Source organism: Tachysurus vachellii, chromosome 6 (assembly GCF_030014155.1).
Source record: "Tachysurus vachellii isolate PV-2020 chromosome 6, HZAU_Pvac_v1, whole genome shotgun sequence".
Taxonomy (NCBI): domain Eukaryota; kingdom Metazoa; phylum Chordata; class Actinopteri; order Siluriformes; family Bagridae; genus Tachysurus; species Tachysurus vachellii.
In genome coordinates this window covers 8,943,426-8,963,304 of record NC_083465.1, presented here as the reverse complement: position 1 = coordinate 8,963,304, position 19,879 = coordinate 8,943,426, and the positions used below count along the sequence as shown (strand labels likewise).

Here is a 19,879-nt window from a genome sequence, read left to right as displayed (position 1 = left end):
TCCTGTTATTAGAGATCCATAACACAATGTGTGAGTATACTTGTGCCATATATACATAGAACGTCTCATTTTAGAGGAAACTGTTGTTGACCACATGCACTTGTGGCAGTGGATGTCAATCACAGCTTTTGTTTCAGTCACACAAAGTTCAGGACAATCTACATTGGGAACTGGTAGACAGCCTGGAGCTGTGAGTATCCAGTCCAGCATTCTGTCAGTTTCACAATAACACTCATTACGGCTCACAATGAAGAAGAGTGGTGTAAATTCCTCAGTGCAGTGGAGGCATCAAATTCCACCAACCAGTCTTTAGCATTAACAAGCTGGAATTCCTGCTTCACTTAGCCCACGTGCACGTACACTTAAGACTATGACGGCTCCAACCACAGTTTACTCAAACTAAATAAACCAAAGAAATATCACATTGCACGAGGCTCGGGTAGAACTGTATGAGAGATCTAAGTAAAAACATGGAAAAGTAAATGTAAAGAAAGTGTTACATTTTAAAGAACCGAATCAAATAAAATTAGTTACAGTTAACTGAGAGTTGATTAGGAGACACAGTATTTAAGCTGCTAGTCTACTGTCCAGAAGGTCATGAGTTTATATCCAAACACTGCCTAGGCCGCACTGCAAGTACCTTAACCCTCAACTGCTCAGCTACAGAAGATAAATAAATGTTGCTTTGGATAAGAGTGCTGCAACCATTTTCTTTCCAACACAAACTGGAGCATGTACGTTCAGTCTTTTAACTAGTTACCTAATATCGCCAAATGTAAAAGTCAGAAGCTGAAACGGTTTATGTTTATGGTGACGAAAGCTCTAAGGGTGGCCTATGACATACTGCTGTTACAGTGCTTAGAAGGTTACATTACTACATGGAACTTTGAAACTGATAACACATTGTATTCATTGGGCAGGGCTGGGAAGCAAGGACCAGTGAAGTAAAATCCATCCAGAAATGTCCAACAAGCATTCTGTCTGCCTGAGTGGAGCAGGCAGGAAGTGCACTCCCTTCCCTTTACATCCTTTCACATCTGACTTCCACTTCCACAAACTCCCTCTGTCCTTCTTTTGTCCTGTGGGTGCTTTCCTGATGTAGAGGATTTGCACATTATGTTAGCAAAGCATAACTGCTTTCCTCCGTATCACTACAGTGAACCTACTAGATAGAAGCCTGCAATTTTAACACATCACACATTTCTGTACTAAATTATTCATTTATTTACGTCTTCACATGTTGATCAGTATTATTTTAGTGTACATACTTGGAGATAAACTCAGGACCTATTCAAGAGCTAGTGTCAAAACTCAATACAGGTTGTATATTCTATTGTTCTTTAGCACTGGCTGAGTTTATGACTCCATTTTTCAATGTCACTTTGAAGACTGACATATGGCTAACAGGTCCAATAAAGAAGTACGGCTCCTTCAATCATTATCCTGTGTCTGTTAAACAAGAGTTGGTTAGATAAAGTTGAGCTGAAAAGAAGCAGACAGGTTGCAAGCATAGTCTTTGGGATTGGATTTCCACAGACGTTGGCTTCTCGTTTGGCTCTTTTGTTTGGCACTGCTGTTTCCCCTTATTTGTGGCCTGGATTTAACAGAAAAGTGGCAGTTATGAGCAAAGACATCAGACACCATCACCCTCAGAGCCATGTACAGTAGCCACACAAAGAGCCGGCTGCCGAGGCCTCTGTCCTTGGGGAAGTCTGCCGTTGGTCGATACTCCTGGGAATCGTTCAGACGTAAACAATGATGTCATATTAATATTATATTGTTAAAAGCAGACAAGTAATAACATCAAACATATAGAAGACATCTTTTATTTGCTACTAAACCTAGTTCTGTTATACTTTTAGATTTTTTCTTAAAATTTGTATCCTTATATTACTATTTAATTCTATTTAACTCACACACCTTTATTCATCCATACAATGCAAGCTCACTGTAAATGAAAGGAAAAAATATCTGTATGAAATGACTTCAAATTGAAGAAAGGTTAACAGGGATCAACACGATAACAGGAATCAACAGCAAATTGATGTGGCCCTCCTTTAGCTTCCTCTGCTGGTCAGAATTGTATGAAGCTTTTCTGTACAACACAAAGAGAGACATTAAAAAAAGAGAAGAAAAAAAAAAGAAAAAAGGGGGACGCTCCTGCGGGAAACGTTTCCAAGGCCAGTTCACTGAATGGCCTAATCTCCATGGCAACAGGATCACTTCATCAGTTAGGAGGGAACAGATGGCGGCTGTGCAACAGGCAGCATATGTTGCAATGAGCACTGGCCATTCCTACAGATGGAGGGTGGGGAGGAGGTCGCCTCTGAAACATAACCTGACATTTCCTCCTCATTTGGAGTTATATTGTTACGAATCACAAAGAGAGATTATCCTGCACCAGTGAATGGCTGTGCAAAAAACTCCTTAAAGGTAAATTACTAACCCCTGCCATTTTCTTCCACTAGCTTTACTTAACCAGGCTGTGTGGACAGGCTGTATTTTATCTCACAGGCTGGGAAAGAGGTGGACTGCTTGCTCTGACTGATATATGTCCTGCTCCCTGAGGAATAGTTCCATGACATCCTCAAGGTGGTGGGGCTCAATTTTTGAATGTTACATAGTTGTACACACAGCAACAGTTTACTGGATACGTGGCATTAGAAATAACTTTATTTCGATTTTCAACTATTTTTTGTATCTACTATAAAATTCAATTCTACAACGTATTTTCAATACTATAAAATCCATGGACATGTTGATGATAATTACCACAACGATAACAGAAGAATTTTTTATTTGTTACATATACATTACAGCACAGTGAAATGCTTTTCTTTGCATATCCCTGGGATGTCAGAGCGCAGATCTCAGCCATGATACAGCATCCTGAAGCAGAGAGGGTTAAGGGCCTTGCTTAAGCCCAACACCAACAGCTTAGCGATGCTAGTGCTTGAACCTCTCAGATCAGTAACACAGAGCCTTAAACATTGAGACACCACTGTTACTAATAATAACAATAACAACAATAATAATAATAATGCAATAAGTTTACACTATACTGCACTATAAACAAATGCTTCCATTACACAATTATAAATGTATTTTAACTGTCCATCAGACAAGGATAATATTAACTGTTATGTATGTATGTATGGATGGATGGATGGATGGATGGATGGAAGGATGGATGTACATCCAGTGAGCAGAATGTCTGTGGGCATTAAGACCTTGCAGATGACAGAGGTGAGAGGAGAATGCCCAGACTGTTATGAACTCAAATAACCACTATATACAACCAATAATGAACAATTACACATAGCAATACACATAATCCAAACAGTGAGGTTACAACAGCAGAAGACCACATGGGGTTCTGCTCCTGTCAGGGATCTGAGTTTAAGATTGTGGAAAAAAACGGGGATGGTTTTCATCAACTGTTTTCAGATTCCTAACAGGAGAAGAACACAATGTGCATTTTGAGCTGCTTTACTGCTCTCTGTGGTTTTAAAGTGTGGTTAATATGAGTTTCAGTAGACTTCCTGTCAGCTTAAACCAGTCTAGCCATTCTTTTCTTCCCTCTATCATCAACTTTTCTGCCCTCAGCACTGCTGCTCACTAGATTTTATTTTCCCCAAATTTTGCGCAAATTCTAGAAACTGCTGTATGTGAAAATCCCAGAAGATAAGCAATAATTATAATAACAGGATAGTTTAAAGGATTTACTGTATGGTGCACTGTACAAAAGTCTTAAGTACATGCAAAAGAAATGCTCTAAAGCAAAGATGCATTTAAAACAATAAATTATAAACATTTCTGTTTTTATAAACATTATAAACGTTTATTTATAAAAAATAAACATTTCTGTGTTTATTAAAACACAGTATAAAGAGCAGTTAACCGTAATAAAATAAAAAGTCAGTGTTTGTTGTGACAGCACTTTTTTAATTATTATAAAATTGTTATAAGGAAATTGGCTAGTAAGTTTTACTGAGTATCTTGAAGAATCATCATCTTTTTCTGGAGACTTTCACACTTGCTTCTTTTTTTGCATGAAAAAACTGCACTGTATCTTTACTAAAAAAACCAACAACCCCAAGATATTATAATCCGTTCCTGGATGTTTGCACGAGCTTCCAAATCTCTTTCCTTTTAAAATCTCAATATAACCAGTGTAACATACTGTATATTCTCTGTGAAGTAATATATAACAAACGCCATTAGTTAAAAAAGCAGACTCACAGAACTGTGATCACTGAACTGCAAAACATGAAGCAGCAAAGTTTAAGTAATGTGATTCTTTCATAAAGACATGAAGCCTTTTTGGCCAGCTAGAGCACCAGGCATCACTGAAACAGTCAATAGTGAAGTTATTTTTTGCCCTCAGTTGTCTGTTTTCCTCAGCTGCTTTTGTGTAATTTTCAGAATACACATACAATTATGGCAGATGCAGAAATGGGCCCGGTTCCTGGGTTAACAGTCCTCTATTTATAGCTGCAACCATAAATATCAGGGGATCTATGTATTCACAACAGTCCTGTATTTTTAGAGGTTTTGTAAAGTGACAAAAATAACCCTGATTAAATGCAAAACAGCTACACAATGCATTCAACAGCATCCCTACCTGATACTAATTTTAAACAAGCTCTTCCCAACATGAGGAAACAATTACAGTCCTTCCAAGACGTGTAACGGAGTGTAATATTAAACTATGAATTGACTTTGTGTTTTGCTCATAAGACCAAGTCTTTGCAAGGAGGTTATTACTATAGAAACAGATCAGGCTATCTATAATTACACTCATTACATCAAGTAAACGCTATTATATCCTTATGTATTTGGTGAATATCTTATCCATTCACCCTCTATTGCATTACTGAGATGCACCACCAACTGACCATTGTAGGATACTTAGCTTGATTAAAAAATAAATAAATAAAAGAATAAGGCCCAGCTTGCAGTTGTGGCTTCTTTGAGCCAACAATTCTATCCCTTTATAAAGGAAACAGAGATGAGTATGTGCCAAAGTCTGGGTTCCTGTGGCAGAGCCCACCCCACCCCAAATGCACAGAGTCTGCTGCACAACAAACGCTCAGATCCCCACTATAGCTATAGTGATGACTACCGCTCACCACTGATCCCCTGCACCAGATCCCCCACTCACGCCCACTTCAGCCACAACCCACTAGGCTGTGACCACAGCGCCATGGGCACAGAGTCTATATTTACCATACGAGCATGCACACACGCGCACATACACATATACACACACGCTAAATGTGAACCGATAAAAAGAAGATTATGGCTCTGGGTTGCTAATTTTGACCCATACAAACTATAATTAAGCTGACATTCCATTGTTGTATTGCTAATTTTGCCTTATGCCTCTGAAAAAGACACAAGCAGCATGCAAGGCCTCCAGGAAATGAATAAATAGAACAAAACAGTAAATGATCAGGATTTGTTTGGGAAATCAAACTGTACAGATCCTCTTAGCAAAATTTAGAACTCAAACCACAGCAAGAAAATGATGTCTTAGATTAGTCAGACACATATATGACCCTACTAGGAGGATCAAATCATTATTATCATATACACATCATCATCTTTATTAATAAAAGACTTCAATTCCAGTGTTGTTCCTCGTTTATTAGACCAAACTGCATTGCTTTCTGTTCTCTTTTAAGTTTCTTTATTTTATTAAGCTTTTCAAAGTAGATCCTAAAATCTGTTCTTTTGTCATGGATAAATCCATCGACTCCGCTTCCTGCTATTCCTACATGCTTCACACATGCCAAGGTCAAGGAGTGTATTTGTATAGCTCTGTTTTTCATTCCAGCATGGGCTTCATTTTGTAGACGAGAGGAAGAACTGTGGAACTTTCTCCATATCCTATTTCCTCTCTGGACAGTTTAAGAAATCCCAGTTGTGCCACTGTTTCATGGCCTCATGGGCAGAGGGAAGAGCAGCTCAGACATGTTCATATACTGAATAATAAACTGCATTCTAGTAATGATATTTTGGCCAATAAGCCATGTTCAGCCTGGTCAAAGCACATATGCAATAAAAACAAAACATGAAGCACAAACATTTTTTGGAAAAGAAAAAGCTTTTAAAAATGTGACAGAAAAGTAACCTGTACAAGCCATGGATAGATATATACACATAAATAAGTAGGTCAAAATACCCCTTTTCTCTTTTCAATTAAAAAATAATCCAGAAGAATAGAAACAAACTTTTATGAAAAACCTGTAATACCGTACCTTATTTCTATAGAATTTTTTTCAATGTTCACCGGATTTAGTTGAATGGACATGATTTAGAAAGGGACACATCTGTTTCTAAAAACCCCATAGCTAACAGTGCGTATCAGAGCGAGCTATAAGGTCAATGCTTAATGTCCACAGCTTGTGTCAAGGCACAGGTGCGGAATGGGACCAAAAGATTCCTGCAGATTTAAAGGCCATGCAAGATCCGGTAGGCTTCCATCATTCTTCAGTGGAAGACATCAGGAACAACCATGACTCTTCCAAGATATGTCCACTAAGCCAAAGAGCACAAACAAAGGAGACAGGCTCTAATCAGGGAGGTGACCAAGAACAATAATGCTGTAAAGCTGATGTTTCCATGGGAATAGTTATCTTTAGGTGATGTGTTTTTTTTTTATTTTTTGCACCAAACAAAAATTATGGAATTATTATACCTTTTGGAATTGTTCCCATCAGACCATAATATATCTTGCTACATGATTTGTGGTGATTTATTTGAGCTTAGATGGTTTTAGTGAGAAGAGGCTTCACTCTAGCCTCCCTACCCCATAGCTCAGGCATTGTTGTCACATACAGAGATGAATCAGTACTTGTTAGACAGTCCTGAAGCTGTAGGTCATGTTAATGTTAATGTAAGGACATTAATGTTAATTAAATATTAATGTTGCTGTAGGTCTCATGGCAGCCTGCCTGGTAAGTTTTTGTCCCTGTATATATTTTAGAGAGACGTCCTGTGCTTAGTGATGTCACTATGTTGCTCCATTTTCTCTGTTTTTACAGTGTTCCACGCTACGTCTAATGTTTTGACCCCCCTTCTGATTTTAACAGAATTAGATAATAGATAATATGCAAGCTTTGTAAGCTCTTTGTAGACCATGGCTTCAAAAAAAGCTGTGAAGAGAGTTGTACAGAAACAGCTGATCTTTATTTGGGGTTTATCAAAATGGCATTGATGACAGCTGTATTATAAATACTTTGGATCATGTGATTGGTTCATTTGGAACACAGCCACAACCAGGTTGGAGTCCCTTTTTATATTTCCCATTTTCCTATAAAATTGTTCTGATTGCTGTTCTGAAAAGTGAACAAAAGTTCAGCTCAAGAAAGTACTGAGTAAAGGGTAAATACCTGATACTAAAATGATTTTTGAAACTGTCCTCAACAACAAATGAGGCTTTTAAAAGCAATTTTTCTTCATTAAATTAAATGTGTTTTTGATAAATGTGACTAAAATGGCTTTATATAACACTCTAAAAATCATTTGTAATGGTTGGGTGGACAGATGTTTGGCTGTATAGAAACAACTCCCACTCATTCATCTACTCTCTTTATTCAAGAAGACCTACACTCACTGACAAGACAATTGTTTGATTAAACATCCCCCTAAAATAAGAGATGCTTGAAAATAATACATGACCTGAGGCTAATCAGTGCTCCAGCTGCATATTCATCATGGTAGGATTTTGGCATTTCACTCATGTGTCACTGATGCATTTCGTTTACAAAAGACGTCCCAAACGACGTACTGTACACTTCCACTATGCACTCTGCGGTCCAGTATATGGATTTTGGAAGAGTCTATATTAGTATCGTCTCTACTGGAATACAAATTATGGCAAAAGCCATCAAATGCATGCAATGCAAACTTGCTAGCTTCAGCAGAAAACAGTGGATCCTTTATATGTTAAAAAATAAACCACAAAATGTAGGCTAATTGAAAAGACATCTGTAAAAAGACTTGTCCACCGAGTTGTCCTCGACGTAGTCCAATTTGAACGTAGTCCTCTTCTGCCACATAAACAATGAGGTCCTGAACTGTCCTGAATTGTCTAAAATTCCACACTTGTTTTTTTCAGTTGAATAAGTGCAACATGCAGGCAGCTCTTTTTGATGGAACTCTGAGTGTGAACACATTACTCCCATTAATTATACTACAACATGCTATAAAATAGTACCACCTTTCTGCACATTTTATTAAGATCGATAATTATTTGAATCAGTGTTCAGAGATAAGAGCCAGGAAAACCCCAAAATATGCTGGGCAGTGCTACTTCAGGATCAGGGTGGAGAAATACTGTATGTCATTATATATATATATGTATTCTCTTCCTTGGAAGCATTCTTCACTAACAAACTCTGAATACACTTGATTCATCTTTTGTTGACTAAATGACTGTGCAAACAAGTGACATACATATGTGCCAATAGCAATGGCAGGTGCTCTAAGCTTTATTATTGCACAGTTTTGTTTTCATAAGTAGCTATAGAGAATATTGTTATTGGTTTTTCATTCTGGCAGCATCTTCTAGCTGATAGCAAAACAGTGTGTGGAAAAGAGTGCAATAAAACTACCACAAGCCTATTCAGTCATCAAAGCCAGACAGTAAAACCCACAGCAGACAAGACAATGCATTGTATACTGCCAGCTGCATTACAGGACGATAAGGGGACACAAAAGAAACCGAGAATCCATGAAGATAAATGATGCTTTCATATCACTGGAATGAATGATCAGTCAAATACCTCCATGATTTCTGTTCTTGAACATTTCTGGGTCAAGTGAAATCTGGTCTTTAACTTTGCTACCGAGGCCATCTGTAACAGAGTAGGTAACAAACATGCTTTATGACAGTAAAATTTCACAATAAGACCATTCAGGCTAAGCAATTTCGGTTAGCAGATCTACCTTGGGGGATGGTGATGCCTTCTGTTAGGGTGTCTTGTACTTGATCTTGGTCTATAACTACGTCCTATAGGTTAAAAAAAAAAGAAGTAATTAGTGTGTGCTTTCTAACCTTAGATTCTACCTACAGACAAACAGCCAACACCACCAATGAATTCTAGTGTTTCTATGCTGTGAAAAGTGTACCTTGCATGTGGAAGGCTGGACCCCTGGGCTGCTGTCTATAGTCACAGTCAAAGGTGCTAAAGAATTGGGATTCCATTTCTCTGTGAGACTCTCCATCCATGGGCCTGCCTGAGGAAATGACAGTATCATTGAAACATGATTTTAATTATGGGGCTCGGTCCCTAATTTACTAAGGAATAGAGAAATTGCGAATCACTGGAAACATAAACCATATAATTCTCCAAAGCCTGAACTCCACCGCCACCTCCCCACAAGCCTGAGGCAGTGATTACCAGCTCAAATGCAGACATAAATTAGAGACAGACTCTTTTTTATACATATACTTGAATATCATATTTCTACTGACAGAATACACAATCTGAAGGGCAAAATAATCCCCTTCTTAGAAAATCAAGAAAAATGAACCAAACCAGAAACACCAGTGAATGTTCTCTTTTGTCTCACAGTTATGTAGGCAATTGTATTATTATGAATGTCAATGTGGTATTTTCACCAAGAGAAGAAATATTACTCCAGTGACATTGTAACGCAGTATGATTCTTAATTAAAACCAACATATAATAAATACAGCCAGATAAATAATGCATCTAGTGGTAGACTCTAGATGACACAATACATAAATAAGCAGCAAACATGATAGTGTCAGCATAAACATAAACAAGGCTCGCCACTGAGACACAACATGCGTTTTTTACACTGTACAACATCAATAGAAAAAAAACAGATGGAGACGATTTCACCACAAGGTCTCTTTTAATCATGCTAAGGAGCCACAGTATGCTGGATGCCAGTGAAAAGAAACAGGGCTCCAGTAGTTTTTAACAGCCCCCACGTTATAATTTTGTTGTCTTGTTATGTTACTTAATATAGCTCACATTCTATAAAAAAAAAAACTATTCTTGTTATGACAAAGCAGTGGCCATATCTAAAGTTGGCTGTAGAGTGTGTCATTGCCACAGAACAGATGGTGTGTATTATGCAGGGAAAAGGATATTGTTTATTTGTCTACAACTGAATTATTCTCTGCAGTACAGTGCATGTTCTGCTCTATCGGTCCATTCTTATGTTCATGTATTCTTTATGCTGTGATGATCTGTCTGAAAAAGGAACTAAACACAGCATGAGCAAACCTGCATAGTAGAAAGACAGCAACATTCTCCAGTTTTGAGTTGCATCTCAGAAGTGAATTAATAGATAATAAAAAATAAATAAACAAACAATAACAACAACAATAATAATAATAATAACAATGTTAATAATAATAATAATAAGCAGCCTCTGAGTATTCAGCTATTTTTTTCCATGAGGCTGGGAGGCTTAGCGGTTTAGCTTCTGGGCTTGTGAATGCTGTGTCTCACGTCAGCCATTCAGCTACTTCCTAAGTCACTTTAGAGAAAAGTGTTTACCCCACAAATAATTTACGTATAAAGCAACATTTTTTGTAGCTTTGTGTGGTTGGAAATTCAGATTTACATGTGGATAAACTTGTAGAAATATAAAGCTGCTCTCTCACCATGCTGAAGTCTGCATGGAAAACTACGGATAGTGGAGCCATGTCTTCTGCAGGCTTTGAGAACCAGATCTCGAAGTGTGAGAAACAGAGATACCCAAGCAGGCTGGAAGGAAATAAACAAACTGCATATTACTCAAGAAAACAATAAACAATGCAATGTTTATTAAATACTTATGATGTCTTGTGTGTTTTGACCTGTCATTCTTCACTGACACAATGTGCTTTTTATTACACAAAGCAGTACTTGAGGATATGCTCAGTACTTAATTCATTAGTACATTAATTCAAATTAATGAATGTTATTCTTCATCCTTTATATTTCCTTTGACAATCATATAACATGAAATTGGAATGACATGAACCTGAATTTGTAATGCTTGAGGATACATTGTGTAGATGTGATATATTTGAAAAATTTTGGTAAAATAATTTCAGTAAAGAAAAAAAAAAATCACATTTAAATTTTCAAGCTGTGGGAAATTTAGCTAGAAATAAATTCAGGTTTAAAAAAATTTATTCAAGAAATCTAACATTCAAGAAGTGAAACTTTTAGGTTAAGTAATTAAGAAAAACATTTGGATTACTGAGAAGGTGCAGACAAGCCAGGCTCACAATCCTAGCCAATCACAACAGCTATTGAAAGCGAGCTTCTTTTCTTGGTCACATTTAATGCATAATAGCAGGTGAAGGAGCACCACAATGATGTTTGCCTAGTTTTTTATTGCTCTTGCTACATTATCTTGATATACAAAATGAAGTGGCAGTATTACTTGTTTAATGAGCTGTCTTTACAGGAAATTAGCGAGCACTTAATTTCTAGCACAGCTATTTTTCATCAGCTAATCTATGCCACAGTCGAGCCAGCTGCAGTAGAAACCCGAGAGACTTATTATATACTGATTCATTTGTTGTGCACTTAAAAGACTGAAAATTCATTAGGTGGTCGATATTAAAGCATTTATCAGGCAGGTGCTAAAGCATTGCTGGATTGGTTGATTTAAAAAGTGTCTTGTAATAGCAGCTAATTAACCAAACTAGCTGGAAGAACTCTGGTTCAAAGCTAGAGCAGCATGTGTCAGACAGATGGACCGCTGGCTGGGACTGGCCTGACTTATCAAAGGACATACTGGCACTGGATAAACAATGTTACTCATCCACAGCCTTTTGCCAGTTATTGATAGTAAAAATGCTTGTACTTATACTTGAATTCTTCTCTAATTTAATATAACAATTTTATTACAAATTAGATTTTTCACAATAATTTGAGTAAAAAAAAGGAACATTTTAAATATCTACATGAATTTCAGAGTCACATATTTGGTACCTCCCTTTTTTGCTTTATGAGATTATGATCCATTTTAGATCAAATCCATCAGCAAGTTGTCTGAACACACGCTTCAACAGAAGAGATTAGACATGACGAAACTTGACTGTTTGTACAAAGCAGCTAACATGGACAATATTTGTTTACAATTAAATACAGAGGTTGAACCAATGCAGAAACTAGAATAGTAAATATTCTGGATATTAACCATTTATTTGTTTGTTTTAAATACTTAAAAATTCTAAAACCTTCTTTGTGTTTCCAATTTTAAAAGAAAATCCCACAGATCTTCAGTGTGGACTCCACTGTATGTTAATATATTGCATCTTATCCTTACACCTTATAACACATTTCACATCACATTTCAACATTCATACTCTACTCACATTGCCCTCTAGCAGGTCCTCTTTAGCACAACCAGAGTGTGCCTGGAGGTACTTAGAATGGAACAGCAAGCCATCGAACATTTTCCAAGGCATGAGCTCATTCATTGCAAAAGGAACACCACAGGCACTGTTGGCAGCGATCAGGTAGGTTAGGCCCCGTACAAAAAGGGAACCAAGATGAACAGCCCTTGGGTCCACCTGAGGAACCTGCAAAATCAGTTACACAAACGATCAGTTTAATATCGTAAAACTGTTCATAATAAAACCTCAAAATCCATTATATATTTGACTACACTGAGGCTAGAGCACTTGGAATGTAACCTGAAGAAAAAGAAGAGATAACGGTGACGTGAGTGGGGGATTGAGGCAGATTTCCCCTCAACTGTCCACTGCTCACCTGGCTACCTCCCGCCCAGCCAAGAGAGATAAGAGAAGGACTGACTGATTAATGCCTGCGAAACCTAAAGAAAGCCTTGCCAACCACCTGCTCTGCTCTCAAACACAGCTTAAACTAAAGTAAACGAAAGGTGGTCAGCACATGAAATCAAAAGCTTCAGCAGTGGCTAACGGCCAAAGCCTTTATGTCATCAATTATAACATTACACTGAATGGGGACTGGGGTTTCTCTCCAGGAGAGTGTAATTCAGAGCATTTCTATTTGTGGACTTAATTAATATAATTTGCAACTCAATGAATTTCTTAGCTGAGTGATTATCGTATTTCGTGTAAGCTGGACAATATTGGGTATGTTTTGATAAAAACCAGATTCAAAAAATATTCACTGCTAGGAGACCTGCCGGCAAATATCTAGACAATGATTAGCAGTGGTAGCTTGCTGTTAGGCACAGAGATAAAGAGCAGAGCTTTAGTCTAAAAGCAAGAGCAGCAGCTGTTCTTCCAGCATTTGACCACAGAAACAATGAAAGCTGCTCCAGCCAGATGTCTGTGGAACTAAGGCAGGGCCTGGGGGCAGAGATTAACATTAATGGTAACTCTTAACCTTCTGAGCAGATCATTCACCTGTGTGAAGATGCATCTGTGCCATTACATGTCCTGAAACATTCATGTATGGAGAAAAATGCTGAACAATAGAATTCAGTATTCAAAGGGGAAACAAAATGTGTAGATTTTGCATATAAAGAAACTAGAGTTCTTCAATACTGGGGCGAAACTTTTATTTCATAAACTTTCTCCAAAACATAAACTGCCTGTAATTAGGCATGTTAAGCATGTGTAGTTGTTGTTGCTTTCGGCACACAGAGGCATCCGTGTGTGTATTCACATTCCCTCACTGTTACAAAGCAGCAAGAAGGAGATAGAGAGAGATTGAGGGGGGTATCAAGCAGCCCCAGGAGACTCTCCTGCCATCTGTCTGGCTCTTAAAGCTTGCCTCGTCTCTTCCCCCACCTCCTCCCCTGTGATCCCCCTTTCACATTTCAGGCAGATGTGACAGTGTTACTCCTGATGGGACACAACAATAGCGTGTGCAACAGGTGCTCCTGCCTTTCTCCGGCACATGGGAGGCAGGAGAGCTTCACACACTTTCATCTGGCCAGCGGCAAGCTGTCGCCACCGTGACTTAAACACACACACACGCTTGCCTGAGTCGCTCAGCAGCTCAACACCTGCTGCTTGGTGCCCCCAAAACACATAGACCCTGAACACAATCATTCACCACCCTACATATTACTGGAAATATAAACCCCCCTATCTCACTTCAGCTTTACTGAAATGTACACACAGTAACAATGCTGACATGTTGACAACAAACAACCATCAAAGCACAAAAAAAGGTAGACTATCTGCCAACTGTGGTATTTCCCTCAAGCTGACCCTCAAACTTTAGAGCAGATATAAAGACTATGAATGAAAAGATCAATATGCTTCAATAACTTGATATATCAGAGTAAGCAGATATGTCAAAAAATTAGACTATCTCTATAGGGATTGTAGTTACCTTAGATTTCATTTTTTAGAATGCAAACCGTGACTGCGTGTATTTGGAGGTCAGGAATCGGTTCATACACCGAAGCACAAAACATGTAACTCATGCAGTGGCTTCCTGGATATCTCCTGTGAGGATCTTATTAGTCAAACATTGCTACACAGCACAGAGAACATTCAATATGGCCACCCCAAAACCATGGGCGCCCGTGGAGGCAATGTCTTAAATAGTGTGTGTAGTAGGTTTAAATTAGGGAGGTAGCTGAAATAGGCCTGTGGTCGACAGCAGGGACGTCTCGGAGCCTGTCACCAGAGCACTGCTCTCAGGTTCAGACCACAATTAGAGCAGTTTTAGGGAGGAATGTCACAAAGCGACCAGAAATGATCCCCCCGGTCTCTCTTTTCTCTTTATTCCCGAAGAGTGAGAGAATCCAACACATCGTTCAAGACGACTTGCTGTTTTGGGAGAAAACGATGGTTTCATAAAGTGCTGGTTTGGCAGGAGAGAGAAGTATTTACCCGGAGTTGCAGCATTGTGGAAATCAGCCTGCAGTCTCCTTGAGAACGCAGAATACAAATGGGCTTTAATCATTCACCAACACCCAAAACACTGCACTGTTTCTGTTTATGTGGAGACTTATGTTGAGTTAAAAGTGCACTTAGCTGAAAGGCACCTTTGGAAAAGGTTACATATTTAAGCTAACGATGAAGGAAAGACCTAAATGTAGACCCATTTCAACACCATGCTAGAGCAAGCTGCCTGTAAAGTTCTAAAGTAGGGGAAAATAAACTGCTTACCTTCATGTGCTGCAGGTCTGTGTGAGACTTATATCTGATACAGACGGCTTGGCTTAGATATGCATCTATGTCTTCAATGGAAAAGTGTTTAGCCTAAAATAAGAACAAATATTCCTCTTTAGTTTGCAAGCAGTGAAAGTTATAATCTAGTGTACAAAACAAACAATTAAAACGATATAAAGAAAGGCCTTTCAGGTGAAACAACCAGGAAAGTGTTATGTAAACAGGCCAGGGTGAATAAATAGGTCAGTGTGTGATTAGGTTACAAACATTATGTAGTACATTTAAGCAGAATACAGCCACATGTATGTTGCAGTAAACGCACCTGATTAGCTATGTATGCTACAAGACAAATCACAGCTACCAAAGGAGTGTCAAAGGATCTCAGATCTTCACTAAAGTCCTGTAGGTCAAAAACAGCCAAGAAAGTGGACACTCGGATGCTTTTCACCTCCGGGTCATTTCCAAACCACAGAGTCATAAGGTCAGGAGTTCCATCTGTGAATTGGCCGATACAGTAAGAGATTAATGGAATGGCAGCAGGAATGACTAACAGAATGGCTAACAGAAAAAAAATGCTATGCACTTTTGTTGCTATTCATATTTCACACCAGGTTGTGTTCTTCTTAATAATCTGAAGAGCTCTTCCTGAACCCCCAAGAAAAACCACTATGATATCTGGTTCTTATAAGAAGTGGTCTTAAAAAGACCACTAGATATTTTAGAGCATTGTAATAAACAAAACTGCATAAGCTTTTTATGGCCACAAACCTAAATGTTTATTCAACTGCTTTAAAAAAATGATTAAATATAAAGCGTACACAAGTCATAGCTGTATACACTGCTTTGTGTATCTTCTGCTAGAAATCTGTCATTGGAAACACTGTTAACCTTTCAGTGTTGATATATCAATAGCCACATACACAAAGCAGCGTCTTAAAAACAAACACAGCAGAAAGGAGGGAGCAGAGCTTTAATATGAGATTTCAATTTTTTTTATTTTACTTTTATGGAACGTTCAACATATGTCTATCATTTTAACTGCCATTTTTTAAAAGTGACTTACAATTTAGCAGTTGTGTATCCCAATGCCGTAAACCTCTGAGCTATGACTGTCCTAGACTGAGTTTAATTTTCATCAAAATGGGAGACAGACATGCTTGTTTTAGGTTTTAGGTTCATAAAATATATAGCACCTGGAAGGTTTAGAGCCTTTGGAAAGACTTTTTTTGGTTCTTTAAGTGGATTCCCAGGAAAAACAAACCATTCCTGCACGGACAAGGTTTCACCATAAGAACCTACAAAAGAGATGCAGAGGTGAAAAGAGATCTATTAGTTTATATGCAATTCTGTGACCTCGGGTTACTCTTTGTCACATTTATCATGGCATGTCCTTTTGGGGTTAAACCAGGTTCTGTGGTTTCCATCTACTTCCAAAAACATGCTAGACTGTGTTTATGTGTGTGTTTGTTTGTGTGTTTCATTGCCTGCAATAGACTGGTGACACATCCAGTGTGTATACCCACATCACACACAGTATTCCTGGAAATTTGTTGAATTGTATTATTCTCACCCGGGATTCTCAGAGAAGTCATGCGTTTCTTAATTCTTGTGCTTTTATCATTAATTATACAGTATGACTATAAAAAGTGAATTGTCTCTAATTGTATGAAGTTGCAACTGATGATTAATTCTGAATGCATGAAAAGTTAAATGTCTTTTAATATAACAGTTAGAGAAGAAACTTACTCGGCATCAGAATACTGTAGATATGTTCTCTTAGTGGTTGGTATAAAATAGCCTGTGGAGGCAGACCAAGTTCTTCATCTTCCAGTGTATTGCTGCAATCCACCACCCCATACTTCAGGACATTATAGATCATAAAACCCTCTGCTCGGATGTGCCTTTCTTTTGCTGCCTGCAAGACATAAACATCTTTTTTCAGAAAATTACTCAAATTGTAAACTAATTTTTAAAATAGTGCAGAGATTCAGTTATACAATACCTGCAATATATCTCTGTTTAGGTACTTTTCCATCACACACACCTGCTTTGGCATAGGTAGGCTTCGATCTAACCAAGGTGATGTTTGTCCTGGGAGAAGATATGACTGGATTCCTTTTTCAACAACCTCCATATCAGCTTTGGATAAATGTAGTGTTGAGACGCTATGTGTTTCATCACTGTTTGGACGATGACTGTTTATGAACTCGGCGGCTGCATGGACTTTGTCACCTGGGTGTTTTTTCCCATACAAGGTCAAAGCGTTTTTACGGAGATTCTGCAGTTGATGCTCTGAGACAAAATCATTACCCATAATGCAAGCCAGAAAAGGAAGATCAGATTTTTGAAGCTTCAGGATGTGGCACAGCTTTTCTCTGGAATACTGCACTGTTGTCATGTTTTCTAATCGGAGTTTATCAATGGACATATAAGGAACTGTGTCATAAATGATAAAGTCGGTATCCTGACTAAGAATACCTATGCAGTTGTTACGGAGTGCATATTCAGCGATCTCGTAGTCCCCTTCACGAACAGAGCAGTATGCTTCTTGACCAAGTGATTTGAGTGCAAACGTGGAGAAGCTGGCCAATCCAGAAGGGAGGCAGAACATTTTTCTATTTGGTTGTTGGTGATGATTCTTAAGGTGATTAAATATCTTGACTATGTCCTGGTTGACTCTCAGGCGTCTCTTGACCCATTGTGCTCTCTTCTGTTCCTCTATAGTGCTATCAAAATAGAAGACCAATCTTAAGCCTGACACTTTGAATGCCTCCACGAATTTGTGTAGAAAATGCATGTACTCTTGCCACTGACCACCATGAACCCAGGCTTCACACTGATACCAGTGCCTCAAACAGACCATTCCATCCACCACCATGGTAGGCATCATGTCAGGATGGGCTTTGGCATGAGCTGCAGCCAATTGTCTCAAGTCCACATGTAGACAAGTCTCTGGATAACAATTCTCCAGAAAGAACTGTAAGCCTTTTACCCCCATGTTTGCACACTTTTTTTTTGCAGTTTCAGAACTTGAAAAAAGAAACATGATTAGTCAATATTCTTTTCAATACAATAAAGCAACACAGGATTCAAATGTATATCATTCAAAAATATGAATAGATTTTTCATCTAAGTATTCATCAATTAATAATTTCCTAAGTTAATTTTATTTACTTATATGTCGCATTTGATGTATATGTGTTTTGTTTATGTTTGCATAAAGGAAGCTTGAATCATAAGTAAAGTAGAATTTACTGGGTATCTGTGAATATATTTGTGTGTTTCAGTGATGGTGATCACAACACACCATTATCACAGTTGCATTTATGATTAAGTTCTAATAGTTATTCGCCTTTTTGAATTATTATTATTATTAATTCCTGTAAAGCTAAATGCATACCTGACTGTTTGTGAATCCCTGCTTTAAGCAACTCCACAGACTAGACTAACAGCAACACAACAGTGTCTACATACAAATAAATATATGAGGCAACAGAACATGGCAGAATTTATATATCGACTTGACAGAATAAAATACAGCTACATGTTTAATTAAATATTTTTTCTAATTAATTACATGCAACGATTTTTAAACATAGACTCCAGTGGACAAAAAGTCGCAGCTGTAATGTAAACTTTACACAAGACTGTAGAGGTTCTTACTTCTGCTAGGCTAATGCTAAAGTTGACATGCAAACTGATAACACGAACAAGCTCAGAATCCAGATCCATATCAATCCATACCATTAAGCTTCACGATAAGCAACGAACTGTCACATTGACTGTCAGACACCACGCAGTGATTTACACAATGTTTACACAGAATATCTGCACATACTTCCGCTTCCGGCAAACCCCAGGACGCATTAAAGGCGCAGTACATACCGTAATGATCTCTATCTCTCTCTCAATCTCTCTCTCTCTCTCTCTCTCTCTCTCTCACACACACACACACACACACACACTCACAAACAAACACCCACTCACACACACACACAAACACCCACTCACACAAATACACACACACAAACAAATACAAACAAACACAAATACACGCACGCACAAACACACACTCACACACAAATACACAAATTGATATTTAATTTTATATTTAATGCATTTAATAATTGTACTAATATTAAAACCTACCAATTGGCTACTTTTATAAATAACCTATTTGAAACACAGCGTATCCACATCACACTAACATATTAGACATTAAACTGATCGACAACAAGCCTAATGGGTAGTTAAACACAAAAATGGATCATCCCAAAAGAAACAGTTTAATCATCACTTTTCACGTGGTGTTTCCTGATTGCTTTTTTAATAATGGCTTTAACGTTTGGCTTGTTATTTTACCATCAATTGTAATCACTAATACATTTTGGTTAAAGAACAACTACAAAAAAAACACAACTTCTGAGCTTGACTACATTCTTCAGTTTTACAGTTTCCTATTATGATCAAGTACTGTACATGACTGTACAAATACTGTACATCAATATTATTGCTACTAATTTATATCACTGCCTATAAAGTGCAGTTTGGTCCTTTTTAGGTTATTGATTTTTTTTTCCTCTTTCATTTGAAGTTTCTCAAATGAACAAAACCACCCTGGGGAAAAGGGGCAGATGTTCTCTAAGGGGCATCGGCACGCGACTCAACTCAACCGAAGAATCTAACCCGCGCGCGTACACACACACACACACACACACACACACACACACACTCGCATTGCGAAGACTACCTGCTAAGTTTGCAGCAGCTGGC

General features: G+C 38.0%; 1 protein-coding gene across 8 annotated transcripts; it reads right to left on the bottom strand.

The window, feature by feature from the left end:
- Positions 1 to 661: 661 nt before the first annotated feature.
- fam120b (family with sequence similarity 120 member B) lies at positions 662 to 18,926 on the bottom strand. 8 transcript variants are annotated; one of them, XR_009648596.1, is made up of 14 exons: positions 18,770 to 18,926; positions 18,507 to 18,572; positions 17,109 to 18,135; positions 16,853 to 17,021; positions 16,300 to 16,401; positions 15,429 to 15,601; positions 15,104 to 15,196; positions 12,362 to 12,568; positions 10,652 to 10,754; positions 9,139 to 9,246; positions 8,956 to 9,019; positions 8,793 to 8,864; positions 1,921 to 1,948; positions 662 to 1,731 (listed from the first exon to the last, which is right to left on the bottom strand). XR_009648596.1 is itself a non-coding variant. In XM_060872057.1 (12 exons), exons 3-12 carry the CDS (start codon positions 18,102 to 18,104, stop codon positions 8,852 to 8,854), a joined length of 2,028 nt encoding a protein of 675 aa, XP_060728040.1. In that variant the 5' UTR covers positions 18,105 to 18,135; positions 18,507 to 18,572; positions 18,770 to 18,926; the 3' UTR covers positions 7,584 to 8,851. The 8 variants fall into 8 exon arrangements, 5 of the variants coding, with proteins under 5 accessions (XP_060728040.1, XP_060728041.1, XP_060728043.1 ...); XR_009648595.1 differs by lacking the exon at positions 1,921 to 1,948; XR_009648597.1 differs by lacking the exons at positions 662 to 1,731; positions 1,921 to 1,948 and adding an exon at positions 2,781 to 2,982.
- Between the last annotated feature and the right edge of the window lie 953 nt (positions 18,927 to 19,879).

Bases quoted from the DNA above. Each gene is read 5' to 3' on its own strand.
- fam120b (XM_060872057.1), bottom strand. From the start codon at position 18,104: ATGGGGGTAAAAGGCTTACAGTTCTTTCTGGAGAATTGTTATCCAGAG. The intron at 15,602-16,299 runs GTGCTATATATT...GCCAATTCACAG, and splicing joins AAAGGCTCTAAACCTTCCAG to ATGGAACTCCTGACCTTATG. The intron at 10,755-12,361 runs GTGAGTAGAGTA...ATTTCCTTCCAG, and splicing joins AGGACCTGCTAGAGGGCAAT to CCTGCTTGGGTATCTCTGTT.